This window comes from Ictalurus furcatus, chromosome 11, assembly GCF_023375685.1.
Source record: "Ictalurus furcatus strain D&B chromosome 11, Billie_1.0, whole genome shotgun sequence".
Taxonomy (NCBI): Eukaryota; Metazoa; Chordata; class Actinopteri; order Siluriformes; family Ictaluridae; genus Ictalurus; species Ictalurus furcatus.
In genome coordinates this window covers 10,799,115-10,820,000 of record NC_071265.1, presented here as the reverse complement: position 1 = coordinate 10,820,000, position 20,886 = coordinate 10,799,115, and the positions used below count along the sequence as shown (strand labels likewise).

At 38.1% G+C, this 20,886-nt stretch overlaps 2 protein-coding genes across 10 annotated transcripts in view; both read right to left on the bottom strand.

Moving 5' to 3' along the window:
- The window catches only part of gfi1ab (growth factor independent 1A transcription repressor b), a 7,408-nt gene extending 1,200 nt beyond the window's left edge, over positions 1 to 6,208 (bottom strand). The window contains exons 1-6 of one of the 2 annotated variants that reach the window (XM_053635809.1): positions 6,135 to 6,208; positions 2,888 to 3,029; positions 2,180 to 2,368; positions 636 to 1,006; positions 333 to 470; positions 50 to 215 (exon numbers count right to left, since the gene is read on the bottom strand). In XM_053635809.1, the coding sequence (XP_053491784.1) occupies positions 50 to 215; positions 333 to 470; positions 636 to 1,006; positions 2,180 to 2,368; positions 2,888 to 2,999 (976 nt within the window). In that variant the 5' untranslated portion in view covers positions 3,000 to 3,029; positions 6,135 to 6,208. Of the gene's footprint in view, positions 1 to 49; positions 471 to 635; positions 1,007 to 2,179; positions 2,369 to 2,887; positions 3,030 to 6,134 lie in introns of both variants that reach the window. The other variant, XM_053635808.1, reaches the window with a different exon arrangement.
- A 4,228-nt stretch (positions 6,209 to 10,436) lies between these two features.
- Positions 10,437 to 20,886, bottom strand: part of evi5b (ecotropic viral integration site 5b) — a 67,498-nt gene continuing 57,048 nt past the window's right edge. For all 8 annotated transcript variants that reach the window (XM_053635800.1, XM_053635807.1, XM_053635805.1 and 5 more), the window contains 2 exons: positions 19,430 to 19,525; positions 10,437 to 12,490 (listed from right to left, as the gene is read on the bottom strand). In XM_053635800.1, the coding sequence (XP_053491775.1) occupies positions 12,224 to 12,490; positions 19,430 to 19,525 (363 nt within the window). In that variant the 3' untranslated portion in view covers positions 10,437 to 12,223. The remainder of the gene's footprint in view (positions 12,491 to 19,429; positions 19,526 to 20,886) is intronic.

Sequence of the window (20,886 nt, the reverse complement as noted above, 5' to 3'; positions counted from 1 at the left end):
CCTTGAACTCATTTATTTGAAAGGTGACATTCTGTGATAATAAACCCACCTGTGTGAATAAACGTGTGTTTCTTCATGTCTGATTTCTGATGAAACCTCTTGCCGCAGTATTGGCACGGGTAAGGCCTTGTATCAGAGTGAATGAGAAGGTGCGTGGATAGAGTAGAGGATCTTTTGAAAGTTTTCCCACAAATTTTACAATCAAAACTCCTCTCCTGTGAAAACAAGATGCCACATAATGTAAAAATACAATAAAATAAACACTGAAACAGTTCAGTCTTTGGGTCTGCATGCTGTGAGTGACAGATTTTGGTGAATTGAACAACAGTTACCTGAGAATGAACAGATCTGTGCTGTTCCAGGCTGACTGCATGTCCGAAAGTTTTCCCACAAATGTCACAACCGAAGGGTCTCGTTCCACTGTGGGACCTCCGGACGTGAACTTCTAGACCATGTGGAGTGGAGAATACCTGTGGTGGAGAAAAAGACAGTTTGCTCAACACACACAGTACACTACCTGAGCTCAGGGAACTTCAGACAGGCTACAAGCTTAAAATGTAGCAAATAGGGTTGGAAGACTGCTATAAGTTACTCCTGTCTGCAAACTAGTAAAAAGTAAAGTTGTGTGCTGTTACCTTGCTGCACTTGATGCACTTGAAGGCTCCATTCAACATAAGGCGAGTGCATAGTCTGGCTGTGTCCGTTTTCATCTCGGGTCTGTGAATTTCCCTGTCTATGTACAGTCCAGGGGCAGCAGCAGGCCGCTCAAATATGTTTGTACTCGACTCATAATTGCCATAAATACTTGTGCTGGATCCCCTTTCACCAAAAAGAGAAGGTCCGATAACTCGTTCTCCATAATAATTTAGGGAAGGATGATGATGATTAAAGTTCTGCCGGACCAACTGTCTCATCTCAGAGCCTGAATAGCTGTTGCTCCATGGCTCGAAGGGCACCGCAAACGGCTGGGTTTCATCAACACCGGGTGAAAATGACTTTTCAGAGTCTGTTGAGGGAAAAAAAAAGGAATCAGTATTTCCTCAATTCTGAAGTCTGTTGTATAGGTCGCCCATTTGCTGTCTTGTGTCAATATCATTTAATATGCATATTAGACATGGATTTTAGTGGATGTCTAAGTTACAATGCAGTGAAACATAAACACAGTATACACATACAGTATATAAGATATCATTAAATAGGATAAAGATGTCTGTTAGTATAATATATAGGACAAGAAGAAAAAAACTCAGCATTTTAATATAATATATAATGATAATATAATAATAATGAAAATAAGACTACTAATCTCTCAGTAACATTTCCTAATTGGTGTGCAGAACATTTGCACAAGCTTCAAACGTAAAAATCGTTAAAGATGTTTAAAAACAATATTTCAATTATATATTCAATATTTGTATCAAATTTTCCATTTACTCTCTCAGAAAAGAGCACTAAAGGGTACGAGTCCTTGTCACTGGGGTGGAATCATCAACTGTACACCTTTTGTACAGTATGTAATGTATCTTTTACCTAGAAAGGTGCGTATAGGCCTAGTGTGTCTTTATATATGTAGTCTAAAAGGTAAGTACAGTCCAAATATGTAGGAAAGCTTAAATCATTTTTAAAGGTAAAATATACCCACATTTTTAGATGAAAGATACATATTCAAGGTGACAAGGAAAGGTACAGTTTAGTACTCTTTTTATCTGACAGTGTAGGCCTTATACTTATGGTGGTTCTACTATATTTACTTTACTTCTCAATAATAATAATAATAATAAAATATAAGATAAGATAAGACTTTATTAATCCCGAGATGGATAATAATAATAATAAGAAGAAGAAGAAGAAGAAGAAGAAGAAGAAGAAGAAGAAGGAGAAGAAGAAGAAGAAGAAGAAGAACACCTCATTAGCATTCTCTGGTTGGTGTATTGATAAATACCCCAAAGTTTAAAGATGAAAAATTTGTTTCAAGGCGCTAAAAAGGTTTTTTTTAATTATTATTATTATTATTTTAAAAAAAAAAAAAAAAAACACTTCCAGCTTCACTTCACTGGTTTATAAAGTCGAAGTGCTCACAAACCCCTTTCGTTAAATGTTACTAGAACCCCTAAAAGTAAAACTACTAGGCTATAATAATACAACACAAACACACACACACACACACACAGGTTGGTACCTGGTGATGCAGAGGGTGATGGAGGCCTCCAGCTATCCTCACAGTCTGAAGAGCGATCACACACACCGCTGCTGCAGCTGAGCGGAGAGCGCGAGAGCACAGCGCCGGAGTCCGCGAGCGCTAACACTTCCGCCGCCTCTGTACTCCCAACATCCACACACACCTCTCCGCCTTCTGCACTCCCACTGTCTGGAATATTGCACACACCATGGATTTAAAAAATGTATTTAAAAAAAAATTGTTATTTAAACAAAACCTTGAAAAAAAATAGAATTCAGGTTCAGCTAGAGGAAAAAAATCCCTGAACCTGTAGGCTATAATATCTAGTCTAGAACTCCACAAGGGTCATTCATGTGTTCACAAGCTTTATAATAACATTTAAACATGTAAAAATACAAAAAAAATTTAAAAGAAAGAAAAAAAGAAAAACGTTTAATTGAATTTAAACAAACAATTTCCTATTCCATATAACTTAAAGAGCTTAGTAAATAAACTTCATTAACATTGGGCTGATTCTTAATCATCTAATGAATATACATCACTTAACACCTTATTATAATATAAATAACCTACATCATACAACTTTATCAGTAGTCATACAGCTTAACTCTGTCTACATACGTTGTAGCAATAGGTACCATTTTAAAAGTTCATTATTTTATTTAAAACAAACAAATAAACGAACAATTATATTTAGAAATGAAATACCTGTGCAGATATGAGCTAAAATCGTATCGAGTCTGCTGTAGTTGTCCTCTAAACTCCGCGGCTGGTGGTAACTGTGAGCCTTTTTGCTCTTCACCAAGAAAGACCGAGGCATTTTTCTTCTCTCTTCACTCTCTCCTTTTTCCTACAAGTTAGCAAAAAAGACGTCAGTACAGTACGTCTGAAAGTCCGACTGAAAGGCCATGCAGGGAATCAGTTCCCCCCTGTAAAGCTAACTATAAGGCGTACTGAAGGAGAACTGCGCATGTGCAACTGTTCGCCCGTCTGCCAGGTGTTGCAGACAGACAGGTGCTTTAAATGAAAGCCAACCATAAGGGTTCCTGCGTGTTTTTTGTATTGTTGTTTTTTTTTTTTATGGGGAGGGGGGCGCGGGGGTCCGCCGCTGTATAAATGAACACGAGCACTCAGCCCTACCGGGAATTAGGAGCAGAGCAATCAGGATTAAATGATACACTGGCTTTATCAATGTGACACTCGATCTGAAGCAGGAGAGGAGAGGAGAGAAGAGAAGAGAAGAGAAGAGAAGAGGAGAGGAGAGGAGAGGAGAGGTTAATGCTGAGAGACGAGTTAAATACAACTCTTTTTCATCATCAAACATATTACAGTTCACAGTTTATATATATATATATATATATATATATATATATATATATATATATATATATATATATATATATATATATATATATATATATACACACACACACACACACACACACACACACACTTCAGTATATCACTGAAGTGGTCGCATCAACCTTTTGTACCTTCATACATGCATAAATAGATTTAAAATGATTTGATGACTTAAATCGTTTTGAAGGTAGGTTCCTAACTGCACATTCTAGTATCCACAAGGAAAGTAATATATTTTTTTATGAAACTAGGAATACATCTGGATATGAAATTGTTTGTTTGCGTGTTTTTGCGGCTAAGGTATTTAGAAGCCCGTTATACATATTTCTAGATACAATATACAGGCCTAACATTATCCGGCTACCTTCCTGATAATAAGTATCCTAGCATACACGCATTGTCTTACTGAAATATTATAGAAACTAAAAAAAAAAAATAAGCGTCGACAGTTGGTTAACGAAATGTGCAAACGTGCAACAAAAGCATACTGAATGAATTAACGCGTGATTCTAAGCGCTTATATATAGTCTGGTATTTTCCTCCCTGGTTTGATCTGATTTTTATGAAAAATAAAATCAGCGAAAGCTTTGTGTTACTGGTGCACACCCCACGGCTGTACTTGCACTGCACCGCCCTCTCGAGTTTCACGCCTGCTTTTTCCGCGAGCACGTGTAGGTGGAACAGAGACGCCTTGTTCTCTCTGAGTGCAGAATCGGGACGCCGGTGATCTGCTGTCGTGAACACCCCATCCCCCCTCCTCCACCTCCTCATCCCCCCTCCTCCACCTCCTCATCCCCCCTCATCCCTTTACATCCTCCTGGCTGGTGGAATAGTAGGAACAGAACCCCGCACTGAACAGACGGACCGCAGGTACCCAGCTGATACGCACGCGCTCTCTCACCTGCTGTACGTCGGCTCGTGCCATTCACCGCGTGAAACATCTCAGTAAACTTCTGTGGACTTTCCTTTCACTGAAGTCTCATAAAATGAATCTCTGTAGCATAGGGGGGTTTTATGCATTGTCTCGTGGTAATAGAGTTGTTATGGGCGCAACACTGATTTATTGATCCTACAATTTTTTGTAGACTAAAAGACTAAAAGGAAAAAGCAGATTATCGGTTCTATGTTTGATAACTGCTTGATTTATTTAAAGAAAGCTTAAGTTCGCACTATGAGGACGGGGTAGCACACTGACTTTATATTTTGCACACAGTGCAATACATTCCTTGCAACTATATATATATATATATATATATATATATATATATATATATATATATATATATATATATATATATATATATATATATATATATGGGCTAAATTAGCTTGCATTAGCCAATTTTTTTCGAGTCATCCAAACCCCCATCGGAACACGTGCAGTGACCCAAAGACTACTCAGGCTAAAACACCGTGATGGTTAGAGGCCTAACTGGCACCCTGTCCAGGGTGTACCCTGCCTTGTGCCCGATGCTCCCTGGGATAGGCTCCAGGTTCCCCGCGACCCTGAAAAGGAGTAAACGGTTGAAGATGGATGGATGGATGGATAGTTAGAGGCCTAGTCTGCTTGTCGCAAAACATTGCACCGACAATTAACTAACGATATCTTTAGTAGCTCTGGGCTTTATCAGCGCGACACGGACAACAGTAAACTGAAGTCAAAATCTGAGACATTTAATCTCGAACTCCAATCTTGGACCTTGCAGAGAGGTTTTAGATTGTGGATTTGGAAATGTCTAACATCACGGCGCAGGAAATCAAAGCGCAATGTGCTCTCCGTTGATTAGACGCACACGCGCGCGTGCAACCGCAGGGCATCCGGACACGATAATGCGCACAGTTCAGTAATTCAGATTTTATTTATTCCTGCAACATGAACAAAACACATGTCATCAAATCTCATATACGAAATTAGAATTAACTGTATTAGAATTTTTGTATTAACTTTGCTACCATTTCTCATTTGAAGCAACACTCACAAGCAACATTATCAACCACATAATTCTTCTCTTTTTTTTATAACCCTAAATAACAGCTTCAAGCAAGCTGTGCAACATGTGAGGACTGTGTGAGGAGAGAGATGTAAGTACAGAGATATGCACTTTTTCTAGATCATACATTAATAATAATAATAATAATAATAATAATAATAATAATAATAATCACATAAGTAGCTTCTTTTATACAGATTATTTTCTGCTTCTTATACATAGGCTTTATATATATATATATATATATATACACACACACACACACACACACACACACACACATATATATATATATATATATATATATATGTATGTATATAGACAGATAGATAGATAGATGCACACACACACGAGCATCACACATTTATTAAATACATTTTTAAAGTGCGCGTTTGAAGCATAAAGGCAGGTGAGTTCATCTAAACGCGAACTCTGAATCGAGTCGTGATTTGCTGATCTTGAAGCTTTGATTGTAATATAAGAAGGATATTAGCGATTACTTTCAGAAACCCAGCCTCCTTCCTTCAGCCGATTTTTCCAATTTACACACACACACACACACACACACACACACACACACACACACTGCACTGCATGCTTACCTGTGATCCTGTGTTTCTGTGATCCTGGAGCCCCGGCTGTGTCTCTAACCCCGGTGCTTTTACACCTCCGCCATGCCGGCTCTGTTCCTGTGAGAGACAACTTAACTTCCTGAAAACGTTATTTGTAACACGTTTCATTTAGCGGGCGAGGGTTGCACAGTCGTCATGACAACAGCGCTCTTTTTTATTTTTTTATTTGTTTATATATATATATATATATATATATATATATATATATATATATATATATATATATATATATATATATATATAATGAACATGTAATCATTATTATATAGGCTAGCAGAGATTTGAACCTGACACAGACTACTACACATTCATACCAGGTCAGAACACTAAAATAAATCTGAGCACACTGGATATCAAACTATTAATAATCTCAAAGTAGAATAAACCCCCTTATCTAACATCATTTCATAATTTGTCACATTAAGAAGACAGATAAGACTGTTCGGCTCAGTCTTTTAATCGTATGTAGTATAACCTTAAAGTAGTGCCATCTGTGTGCCAAATCACAGGTTTATATCAATGTGCTTTTTTTAATAACATACGGTTTCTATAGTAATAACTCATTCTCAAGGACTTGTACTGTTGTCTTATTAACTTAAAGAGAGTGAAAACAGGTAATGACTCTTTATTGTGGCTATAATGTTAGTTATAAAAGGAACTATCTTGTCTCATGGACATCCTATAACTTTAAATGTAACTACAAACATTAAAAATAAATAAATAAATAACAGTAACTCCACCCCACATCCCAACACCCCTTTGCAGGTTATTTTCTTATAGCGCGGCAATCATTTCCATTCATTCATGTCATTATTTTATACATAACAGCAGCTCTGATAGATAGTTCTGCTGCAGAGGGCTTTGTGGTTTCTCGGTAACATGACAAGCTGCATTTTATTATCTTATTAACATCAAGAAAAAGTGAGGAAACAATTGTTCATAGCTGTTATGATGCAAGTGATGACAGGAAACAAACTTCTTTCTCAGATGTTCCACATTAAATGTTAAAACCTCTATAATAAATTCTGCAAATTGTACAACTTACCATTCTTTAATAAATAAATTTTAAAAATGCATTTTGGTACACACTATTATAAGAAAACAATCAACTTCGGGGTGGTAATGACATCACACCACCCTGTCGTTGATTATTTTCCTGTAACAGCATGCCCCATTGTGCTTGATTCCTTACGTGAGGCATGCCGAAAATGATCTTTGTTTTTATTATAAATAGTTCTTTAACTATTATGAACAATGATTAAATGATTACATTAAATGTATAGTATTTTTTTTATAGTGGAAAATATTTCTTCAGTTCTTTGAGGCACCAACATAAAATTCTTAAAGACGTGACATGGCTTTTCATTGTAAGTATATTCAGCCCTATTTCAGATTCAGAACCTGGAAATTCAAGCAAATTTTGACACAGTTCAGACTATTTTGCACCACCTAAGTATTTGCTTAATTTTTAGACAGATGTGTTCCTTGAAGGTTTAAACACCCGTACTGTAACACAAGAATTTGAATAACACGGATCGCCTAGTCAAAACGTGACTCATTTCAACTCCCAAGGGGTTGTTCTAAAAGTTATGGGTTTTTGGTTTATCTTACGGTCATGGTGAAAGACATGAGAAACTGATCAACATTAGGAGACATTAAAATATTAGAATGATACAGTGAGCATGAATTCCTAATTCCTATATAATTGTCTATCACCATTTTGGTTTATTTGTTATTATTTACTTTAGGAGTAGATTGTGTATTCAGCCATTTTAGATTGGTGACTTGAAAATCACAGAACATTTTTACAAACTGAAAAAAGTTGTCATAGAAACCACTTCTACAAATTATATATATATAATTAATTATTTTAGTTTATTGTCAATTTACAGACTTTCAGCTGTTTGCAATGAAGAAATCAAATAAAAGCACTTGAAATAGACACAACGTGGCTCAAGTGGTCTCCACAAATTCAACTGAAAATGCAACTTATAATGACTTCTCCAGTCTCAAATTTATTCAACCCCTTCATGGTAAGCATCTTCAGTACTTAGTAGAGCAACCTTTTGCTGTTATGACCTGCTGCAAATGAGATGCATAGCTTCTGGCAGCATTCCTGAGGAATCTTAGACCATTCCCCATAAGCAATGTCCTCCAGTTCAGTAATATTCTTGGGTTTGCGTGCTGCAACCGCCTTCTTCAAATCCTACCAGAGATTTTCTAAGTCAGGTGACTGTGATGGCTCTGTAGAATCTTCCAGGACTTCTTCTGCAACCAAGCCTTGGCGGAATTTGAGGTATGCTTGGGATCATTGTCCTGTTGGAAGGTCCAGTGACACCCAAGCTTCAGCTTCCTCACAGACAGCATGAGGTTTTCTCCTAGGATTTCCTGATACTTCAATAAATCCATCTTGCCTTCCACACGCTGCAGGTTTCCAGTGCCAGAGGATGCAAAGTAGTCCCAGAGCATCACCGAGCCACCACCATGCTTGACTGTGGATAGAGTGTTCTTTCTTCATTCTTCTTCCTCCAGACATACCGCTGATCCATCGTGCCGAAAAGTTCCACAGAACACAATCCCAAAACTTCTGTGGCTTATTTATATGATTTTGAAGCTACTTTTCTTGTGCTTTTGGGTCAGTAGTGGTGAATGTCTTGGAGTTCTGGCATGGAAACCTTCTGTGTTTAGTACGTGCCTTACTGTGTTCAATGCAACCTCAGTGCCTGTTACCACCAAGTTTTGCTGCAGGTCTTTTGCAGTCACTCAAGGGTTTTGCACAACCTGCCGTCTCAGAAATCTGGTTGCAGCCGTCAATAGCTTCCTTTTTCTGTCCAGTTCAGGTGTTCCAGCTCAAGCACACCTGGTGCAAATAATGAAGCCCTTGATTGATTGCATCAGGTGTGCTTAAGACAACATCTGTTTTGTATATTTGTGCTGTTGTGAGGGATTCTATTCAGGGGGTTGAATAATTTTTAAACTGGAGAAATCATTATAAGTTGCATTTTCAGTTGAATTTGGGGAAACCACCTGAAGTATTCGTTGTGTCGAACTATTTCAATTGCTTTAGTTTGATTTGTTCATTGTAAATAGCTGAAAGTCTTTTCACAATAAACCTGGTTTGCACACCAATGGTAGCAGAGCTGTCATGCAAGGTGCTAGCTTGCTATCAGAAGCAACTTTGGGTTTCGGTGTCTTGCGCAAGGACACTTCCGCATGTGGAGTCATGTGGGCCGGGAATCGAACCGCCAACCCTACGATTAGTGGACAACCTGCTCTACTACCACAGACAGGTGTATCTACCTGTAGTAGATACCACAGGTGTTCCATAACACCACAGCAGTGCCACAGGCTTATTGCCTCCATGTCACACCACATTGATGCAGTAATTTGTGCAAAAGGAGCCCCAACCAAGTATTGAGTGCATAAATTAACATACTATCCAGAAGGTCAACATTTCTGTATTATAAATTCTTTATTTGAATATTTTGAGATACTGGATTTTTAATTTCCATGAGCTGTAAGCCGTAATCATCAAGATTAAAACAAAAAAATATTTCACTTTATGTGTACACACACACCCACCCACACACAGATTTGAGACCTTTGGCAAGCTGCCTTTAAATAAAGTCAAAGGTCATTTGATGTGCTGCATGCTGGAAATACAAGCACATTCTGTATACAGTTCAGACTATTTGTGGCCACCTAAAGCATTTGTTTCTTTTTGAGACAGAGGTGTTCATTGAAGGTATAAACACCCGTACTGTATCACAAGTATTTGAAGAGCACAGATCGCCTAGCCAAAACGTGACTCATTCCAAAATATTCATATTAGCTGCTGGCTATTCTCATGGTTATGGGTTATTGGTTTCTCTTGCTGTCAGGGTGAAAGACATGAGCAACTGATCAACATTACAAGACACTACAGGATTAGAATGATACAGTGATCATGAATTCCTAATTCCTATTGTCTAGCACCATTTTGGTTTTTAAAATTTATTTACCATTATTTACCTCAGGATTAGATTGTGTATTCAGCCATTTTAAATTGGTGACTTGGAAACCATAGAGCATTTGTCCATACAGAAAAAATGTGTGTCATGAAAAACCACTTCTACAAATGATTTTGGAACTCGTTTTCCAGTTTCATACAGGTGTACATGGTAATGTGTTTCTGGGTATCTTTAGTGTTGAACACTATTGAATGAAGGCTCAGCTTTTCCAATAAACTGTTGGTACTAGTAAAACTTACCATAATACAGACATAAAAGAGGCCAGAATTATTCATTTATTGCATGACTAAAAACAAACCACTAATGTAAGTAGTGATGTGACAACTCACCACATGCAGGAAAAACACTTGCAGAACCTAAGTTTGAACAACTATATCAAAAGCACAAAACGTCTTCAGAACCAAAATACAAGGGTTGCTAAAGCAAAGTGCTATAAGAAGGCGGTCATGTTTAGAACATGGTGTGGATGGATAAACCTGTGCTCAAGTTTAAAAAAAAATAAAGGAAGGAAAAGGAACCATCCATGGTGGACATTAGTGTTATGGCAGGAACATGGAAATATGATTTACTTCTTCACCAAGAATAGCAGCAGAACAATTTCTAAGATGAACAGAAAACATCGTACAGCAAAGTAGCTATACGGTAACTGGGTGGCACTTCATTATATAGGACGCTGATCTGTTTTGTCCTGGCTGGGAAACAGCTTCGTAAGAACTAAAAAGTGAAAGTTCCTTATACACACATTTCAGGATTTCATTGTACACAATCAATATTAAAAGGGGAAATGGTCTGAAACGGAGGGCATAACACACAAACCACACTATACATTTCTTTAACTGACGGTCATTCCAGCATTAATTACTGGCATCTGTAATCCCAAGCGCTAGAGCATAGATCCAAAACAACCGTCAGTGTTCAATACTTCTGGAGCTCTCCGCACGTTCTGTGCAAATGTGCAACAAATGTGGTGAACATGAATGAGGTGTCAAGAACAGAAACACTCCTATGATGACTTCACAGAGTCTTCTGTTTGGTTTGTATTTGCCTTTTGTGAAATTGCTCTAAAATGTGGTACATGCTCTTTTCAAACATGCTTTAAAAAACATTGTGATAAAGAAACCGATAATGTCTTTCCAGGCAACAGAACAATAACGATATTTTGATAGTAAGAACCATGTTCTAAATCAAGAGTTGGATACAGTACAGTGAGAACATAGAAGTAAGCACGGTGTTGCATTCAAACATCTCCCAAAAGCAGTGATTATGTCCCTTTCAACTGAATTGTACTCTGTACATCCAGGATATGAAATTCATTACATACACACTTTCAAGTCAAAATGGAGATGCAAAACAACATGTACACATATATATATTTATATATTATTATACACACGGATGTGAGATCTTTGACAAGCTGCTTTAACATAAAAACAAAGGTCATTAGATATACTGCATGCGATGGTTAAAACAAGGTTGTTATTGTTGGTTGATATGACACTAATCCATTTCCGTTTGCAGGTTTGTGTTTTCATCTGATCGATAGTGTTTCCCCTAAACATGACGGACACCCACGAATGCATACCATGGGATTTTGATTACTCTTTTTAAAAAATAAAAAAAAAGAAAGAAAAAGAAAGAAGGAAAAAATAAAAAAATTAGAAGAATGACGCTTTATCATAATGCATAAAAGACTATACCACACAAGTCGATTCATCTCTGGTAGAGCGATGTGTGGTGTAGAAGAGTCTGGGTAGTCTTAGGGACTTTCAGTATTTGTTCCTGTCCAGTCTGGCTTTAAAGAGCACAACAAGCCAATGAATTTCTTGCCAAAATGCAAAGACAAGTTCCAATATAAACATCTGGCTCATTTTGGCAAAAACAAAATGAATAAGGCAGATGTGAATAAAAATCCTGATTCTTGGTTTGTACAGAACACTTCAGGATTTCTAGTTGTACAGAAGCAGATGGCATTTTCAGATCTGGATGCAACTGTGGACTCTTCGGTGCGACTTCCCTGCAGATTGCAGTCTGATGTGTTAGTGTCGGTGGTCACACAGTGGTGCTCTTATGGCTGCTGCTGGAAGGCACCATGAGCCTCAGACTCTCTCCGTCTTCATCGCTGTCTGTGTCTCCCAGCTGGGGGTGGAGTTTGATGCGGCCGCCACCTTGACAGGGGGTCACGTTAAGCGGTAGCTTCACACCGTCTTCATCTGAGGACTGGTATGACTCGTTGTCCCCTCTGTAGTGATTGACGAGGTGGATCCTATCAAAATTGGTGCGGTCGAGTAAGCCCCTCTGCCCTTTTAAACAGCGGACCTGTAAACAAACCATATATACACACACACACATCAGAACACTCAAAGACCGAGGGCCATTAGAGCACAGAAACATCTTCCTCAGGCAAAGCATGTATGTAAATACTAGGAAGCCTTCCTCATGAGTGTGTTGAGCTGGGAAATGTCTCGAGAACGCATGCTATCCGAAACATGACCGTGTCCAACATAAAAGTTTCTATAAAAAGCCCCTATGTTTTAGTTGCGTGAGGTCTAAGTAATGCGCTGTCTAACTACAGGCTTGCGTGCATAACCACTGAAGGTGGGGAATAAGGTATTTACTTTCCACATTTACTCATTTGGCTGACACTTTTATCCAAAGCAACTAAGTGGGAGCTTGGTGTTGCTAAGATTTAAACTCGCAACCTTCTGAACAACAGCCCAATGCCTTAACCACTCAGTGTTTACCACGTCCCTCTAAACCAGTCTCCCCATCCGGGAATCGAAACATGGTCTTCCATGTGACCACTGACCACTACCTCTGCCTGATGACACTATTATTCTTATATGTAAGGCAGATCATGCATAGTGATGGAGGTGGGTGGCTCTGATGCTTACCCATAACCCCTTATCACAAGAGTCTCTCTCAGCTTGCGCTGTGCTTCGTTTCTCTCCTTCAGGGAACAGAATATGCACTAATCCTAACTATGCACTAACCTTATATTCCCTATCAGGCGATACACTTTGTATAATACACTTAGCATGGGATGCAGATTGACATCCAACACCCTTGTGCACCTTGCAGAGAGAAGGGGCCAACATTTTATGCAATAAAAGCACATTTTGTTTTTAGCCTCATGATATGGGTAATAGGGTCCTCGACCTTTTCACTACACATCATCTGCATCTTAGGTAAGCACAAAGATGTTTTCAGTCACATACATATATGAGAGCATGATATCTTGTACTACATGTGCCATGCTGTCAGCTGACTGAAAAAAAAAAATAATAATACACTGTGTATTAAGGCTAATATTGTGCTTGTTTTACAGGAAAGCACTGCTGAACGCTCAACTCCGATTATTCAGAATGTGTTGATTAAATTTCTAACAGCAGGGCTCATAGTTTTGGGTGCAAGATTTATATTAATACGTTATTGTTTCTACAGAAACAACAGTGCGGAGGATGCGCAAAATAAACAAACAAAAAATCCCTGCATGCAATCATTGACGTTTTCTGTGACACAATGTTTATGTCACATTTTTAGGAGTCTCCAGCGTCAGAGCTTTGTAACAGTCAGAGGTAAAGTCCCAACTTTTTTCTTATTAACCTCAAGACAGAGAAATGACATGCTGGTAAGAGAGTGATTGTTTGTAGCTGTTATAATACACGTTATACCAGGAACCAACATGTTTTATGAATATTATGAACATTAAATGTAAATAAAAATGGCTAAAAAGTATGTCATATTTTAATTAATAAAAAAACTGTCCAAATTGCTGTGGTGTAAGAGGAATAAAATGTCTTTTGGAAAATAATCAACTTCTATAATCGCATTACACGATTATTTTTCTATAACAGCACGCCTCAAAGTGTTTTTCACTTCATTACTTTAAAAAGTCTCACTGACTTGTACAGATGTAATGCTTCAAGTCAATTAAATGAGTATACTATTTCAATTAATGGAATTTTTACAAATCTTAGGCACATGTATAAAAGCAAGTAAAGCAAAGATGCTTCTAAAGATGACAAAATGAGAAGTGTCTAAACAAAAAACGACTTTAAAGTACATTAAAGGCAAAAAAATAAATTAATAAAAAGTCAATAATTCTACAGTACTACAGGGTGTCCAAAAAGTCTACATACACAGGGGACTGTGTTTGCCAGCACCTTCGTCATGTTGTGCCTTCGTCAGTGGATGTTCGTGGACGTCCACTTCTTCTCGGTTGGTCCGAAACACTTCCAGTCTTTTTGAATTTGTTAATAAGTTTGGCAGCAGTGTCTTGTGTGATGTGCTTGCAATGTTTCCTTTTAAAGTCCATCGCAACCTCACGACAGCTTCCTGATCCATCCATGAGAATGATTTCAATAGGTTCTTCTTTTGTCAAAGGCATTCTTAAAGGCTAGATGAAAGTAATACCATATAAACTAAATATAAAAAATTTTGGAGTACATTTTGCTGAAATGTAATCATGTCCCCATGTATGAAGACTTTTGGGACACCCTGTATTGAACTGAATAACTAAATTGTTTATTCCAAAACGGAATAATTTCTCTTCTATGTACTGCGGTGCAGTTTGGTGGCAAGTTACTTCAAGCTCTTTTCTACTGATACACAATGAACACAATATACATCTAAGATTATATTTATATTATAGTCTTAAATCTAGAACCAAATACAAGACAAAAATGCCTTGTTACTGGATATAAAGGGCGTAAAAATGGGGGGTAAACTATACCTAGACACCAAGCACTGTGACTAAACGTCAATCTGCTATTTACCTTGTTTGGTAACAGGGTCACAAACCTTCCTGTGTTTATCTGAGTAACAGTGCACAAATATTTCATCAGACATCAAAGCGCTAACAAGCTGCCTCAAATTAGTCGCAGTGATGCTGCTTTTCACGTTGCATTAAAGTCATGGTTCTCCTACAGAAATGAATGAACGCCCTTAAATTCTTATCCTCATCTTGTTATTCAGAGGTGGGGCTTTCTAGGCACAAGAACTTCTGACACAATTTCACTACATCCCAGTGATCAGTCTCAGGTTTAGAGATTTGCTGGCAAACTCACGGACGTGTTTCACGTAAAAAGTGTTGCCTTTGTAGGAAATGTGTACGTCATATAAAAGGACAGGGGCTTTTTAAATATGTGATGTATACTACCATTCTACTACACTGCTACAGGTTACGCTACATCAGATTTCTTGTGCATGGAAAATTACATAGGCTCAACATATAGATATACATAGCCTCAGTCTATTTATGCTCAGAGAAGGAAGTGACTGTAGGCAGGAAATAAAATAAATAGTGCTCAATGTAAATGACATGCACGCACATCTGGGGGAGAAAAAATAAATAAATAAATAAATGAAAAGAAATAAAGCAAGATAAAACCCAAGTGATGAGGAAACTTGACAGAAATGTGGGTTTGAATTTTCTGTGGGGTGTAATTCACAGATGCTTAAAACACAGACACACACACACTCTCTCTCTCTCTCACTTACCTGAAACACACTGCCTCACCAAGACAGACATGTGGGAAGAGAGGTATTCATGGGTATTTCAAAGCAACCGCAACACCTCATGTGTGACCTCACATTCTCATTAAACATCTTAACGTGTAATTACATTTTCAGAAAACAAACTTCTTTTGTAGGTTACAAGAACTTCACATTCAAGTGGATTGAAAGAAAGAGAAAAAGAGAAACACGGAGAGAGAGAGAGAGAGAGAGAGAGAGAGAGAGAGAGAGCGAGCGAGAGAGATGATTATGAATAGGCCGGAAACCAGCAGCAAGACACTTGATGTGTGACAGCCGAGTGGTGTTGAGAGGTTGTGTTGAGGGTGTTTAGTTTCACTCGGTGCAAATATGGTTGATGGGAAACCTCTCACTCTTTAACAATTACGTGATTTAAATAGTAACCGGCAGAAAGCTTTTTGCACTCTTCGTATCTTAGATGGCCCTGTTTTCTGGACTGCAGAGACTTTGAAAAGGTGTATTAAATCATTTTCACATATATTTTCCACATACTGCTTGCACCTCAAAAACAGATTTAATAATCACAACACAAAAGAAATTTATCTTTCTTTTTTACCTGCAGTGCAGTCCTTATTAAAACCAAGGCATTATAATAGCAGAAGCATTGGTGAAGTCATTTCAAGCACACAACAGGCCAAAATGTTTTTATACTGCTGCGGTATCATTAGTTGTGAAGCGAATTAAATGAGATACAAGTGTGTGTTCAAATGTCAGGTTATAATCAGAGGCAGGAAGGCATTACACTGAATTCAGCCTACAGCAGTTCCTTCTTCTAGTAGATTTTTGTAGGCAGCATACATGAACCTTTCACTGTCCTATATATCACATAATCCAGTGCAAATAAATCTGCACCAAAAAAAACTGGGGCAAGAAAAAAATGTACAAAAAAAATAAAAATAAAAAATAAATAAATAAATAAATAAATAAATAAAAGGGGAGTGTTTTATCACCAAATTTGTTATTTGTAATTATTTATTTATTTATTTTTTATTTCTAGTGAGAAATATCTGAATACCTATTTTCCATCTTGTCTAAAGAAGTTTAGGGTTAGTGAGCATGAGCATAACCAAGCAAAGTGTTGACACAGAGTACTGATGCCTTTGAAGCCCGTCTCAAACTTTCCTAGTTACTGAAGCGCTGCCTCATAAGACAACTGACTTGTGAGACTGAAAGACATTGAGGTAGCTGCCTCCTTTTCAGATTTAATGAGCTTTTGCTTCTCTTGAAAGCATCCAAACTACTAGCCCATCTAATTGTTGGGGTGCGTTTTTAATTACTGTGACAAACAATGTGAGCCACGTCGTGTTTTTTTTTCTGGTTGAAAGAGAAGAAACCATATCCCATATTTCAATCGTTCTTCACTTTTTAACCCCCTCACCACAAATATCACATCAGCCATGCTGGCTAAGGTATCAAGCCACAAAGTATACCGATGCTGAGGCAGGAGTGGATATGAAGAGGAAACAAGCAGCTTTCTGGGCTAAAGCGACCTTTCTGCACTTTGTTGATAGGGATTCGAGAGGAACGGTCTGAATGGTTTAGTATGCTGCAGTTTAACCACAAGCCACCAACCTTTTGTTTTTCAAGAAGAGGATAAAAATCTGACTATATCCTCACAATGTAAATCAATGACGCAGTTTCTGTTTTCTGTTCTCCACTGAGCTTTCTCACATCCAAGATGTTTTTACACTTTTTAATTATGCAAATTCCCCTCTAGTTACAACTCCCCATCTGAAGAAAAATACAGCATGTCGCTTAATAAATGCTTTGCTCATTAAACCCATTTTGCATACAAATCCAGGAGTTAGAGGGGTCACACTCCTGGGGTCCTGCCTTTACATAACACACATTTCATAACTGAAGCGCTTATAAACACCATGTGAGGAGGGGGGAGGAAAAAAAAAAAAGATTCTTGTATGCATCTTGATTTATTATTATTATTTTTTAAACGATTCTATTGATGATCTCTAATCAGATTTTTTAAAATAAATAAAGCAGTTCACATACAAGGTGAAGCAAGACATAATTTTAAAAAACGAATAATAAAAATAAAAAAAACGTACACCAACTGGGTGGTGAAACGTAAAAGCATAAGTTTTTCATAAAATATGCATGCGTGCTATGAATACGTTACACGCTAGCTAAGCATGGTCATATCAAGATAAAATATTTTGGAAATACAACAAACGTTCAAAATCACATTGCATGCGTTTCCTCCTAGAACTGGAGGGAAAACAGTCTTCTGCTGGTCCTGCTCAAGTGTTAAAACTTCCAAAATAATTCTTACAGGGCAAAGCAAATTACCAAGTAGGTTTTACTGCAAAATATTCAACGCTCTTGTAGAAAACGTGGGATTTTTAACTTTATGCCTTAAAAGTAAAAAGTGGTAAGCAAGGTTGAATCTTGGCAATGCCACAAAGCCATCCCTGATTGGGAGGAATCACATCTCTTGTCAATCACAGTGATACTAGCCAGTTGTGGGTGTCTCTGAGCTCATATGTGTGGAAGAGGGAAGACAGCACTTTCCATAGTGTGTATTAAGAGTCTGCCCTTTGATGCTGCATGAGCATCAGTTCGGACAAATGCTTTGGCTGACTTCATGTGTCTAAGAGGATGCATATAATGGTGGGAATTGGCAGTTAAACAAATTGGGGAGAAATGTGGAATAATACAATAAAATAAATAAATAAATAAAAAACGTGGTCATACAGTTAAATCCATCCATCCATCTTCTATACCGCTTATCCTTCCTTCAGGGTCACATGGAAACCTGGAGCCTATCCCAGGGAGCATGGGGCACAAGGCGTGGTACAGCCTGGACAGGGTGCCAATCCATCGCAGGGCACAATCACACATCCAGAGGTGGAAATATTGCATTATTCTGATAGTTTGTTTGACTGGTCCCTTGCGTTTAATCCAAACCTCAATAACTCAAAAATAAGTAGCCTATAAAATGGACCTAATGGGTTCTGTTGGTGGAAAGCTCTATGAATAAATAAACAATCATTTTATACCCATACTGTGACAACCCTAGGTTTAAGGCTATTGTGTATTTACTTATTTATTTTTAATGAACATGACCACCACGAACAAATTTTAAAAAATGAAACCACTTGGAGCTCCAAGTTCCCGGTTCCCATCTCAGACATCTGAAGAGAAGGAATTCTAAAAGCCTCGTATAATCATTGCCACCGAATGAATGTTCAACTTTTCATTGTGAAAAGCATGTTAACACGTTCAAACACCTGGACTAAGTTCAGTAAACCAAGTATAAGGACTGAAATAGTTCCAGAGGCGGTTCTTGTGGCCAAAATGCAAAAAAAAAGTACATATAAACCTTAGAATCGAAGAGTGGGGCGTGTGCGGGCAAATTTAACTGCCATTGTGCAGGAAACAGCATTTTGCAGGGCGTAGTTAACACTTCTAAACACCACTGCTAGAGAAGCTCAGAAATTTGTTCAAAGTGTTCGCAAAGCCTAGGAAAAAATAAAAAGCAAAACCACACAAGAAGCTGGCAGATCAAAAACACACAAACGGTGAGAAAAAAAAAAAAAAGATGTAGCAGTTTACCAAGCAGTACACCTTGGACCACAGTGACTTTAGGGACAAAAAAAAATTTATGCAGCTTAGCTCATTTGGTTATTTCCCCTTGTTAAATCTGTGCAAGTAAAACAATAAACCTTCTGATTTCATATTTGCATAGCTTGCTGAGAGCAACCTCACCTCATCCTTGAGTTCTGCGATCTGGTCTTTGAGGTCTCGGATGTACTGGTTGGAGTCCGTGTTGTTCAGGTGTCCCTGTACCCTCCCTTCTTCCTTCTGAGGGGGATTCAGAGAAAAATTAACATCGATTCAGTCACAACACAACGAGCATCAATTGCAACATATAACATACTTTTCTAAAGGACAGCGTCCATACTTTCATGTTGTCTGAAATGCTGAAAGAGCAACGTGCCCGATTTTCAAATCACTGCCTCAAACAAGTCAGCAGGATATGTTGGGACTTATTATGGATAATGTACTGAGATGATGTGACACTAACATGACATTAGTATGCTCTCTTACAACAAAAACTGTAGAGAAAATGAAGACAGGGTTTTTAAATGATCAGTTCTGAAATCTAAAACAAAAACATTCATTGTACTAACTGTATAATGCATTGATTTGAGCTATTTATCTACTCAGTGACTACTGAAATGAACACATTTTAGATAACTCATGTCACAATCGCTAATGTTTTAACTTAACCACAACTATTGCTCAATAAAGTCCCTGCAAAATAATTCAAAAATCTAAAATTGCAAAAAAAAAAATAATTAAAAAATTATCCACATTTAATACATGGCAATTTGAGGCCTTGAATGCTCCTCAAATGATTTCAGATCACAACTTTCTAATCTTGAGTTGAGTTTCATTTGCAGAGTAGATTACATCATTTATGAGAAGCTGCCCAAGCTTTACTACAAATTTCCATTTAAAGGTGAAAATCTGTGGTACGTTCACTTGTGAAGCAGAAGCAGGAAGAGCTCAGCTAGCACAGCGTTACTGAATAATGTAGGCAACACGCTGAGCTTGTTTACTCGGCTCCTGATGCCTTGGGGAAACGCCTAGCTGCGCTGTTAAACTGCCACACGTGCTGTTTATATTCCACACATCTGCAAAACCTGCCAAACAAACTGGAAGTTCACGAAACTTAATTCATTCAGCAAAGTTTCTGCCACACTGAAAAAGAAGAAAGAGAGAGAGGGAAAGGGTAAAAAAAAAGGGACGAGGAACACAAAAGGGTTGAGGTAGGGGCATGAGATCTAGCAGATCTACACCAAACACACACACCCCTGCAGTTGGGACGGGTATTTTCAATTCCTGCGGTCTGCACTACGGGAAGGGCTTGCAGGCATCTGATAGGCTGGAGATGATGAGGGATCAGAAGTGCTAGTGTTCTAGGAATCTGTGTTTTTCTTGAGGTTTGTCGTCCCCCCAACCCAGGTGACAATGATAAGGAAGAGGCAGTTAGCAGACTTCCTTACACTCAGCTGCGTAAAGTCAGCAGGTGGCAGGCTGTGGCAAGGGACGTCAAACGGCTCTAAATAATGGCTTCCTTGCTTAAGAACCCCCAAAAATACAACCTTTGAGACCGTTGTTAAAAACGTTCAAACTGGAAAACAATTGTGACAATTATT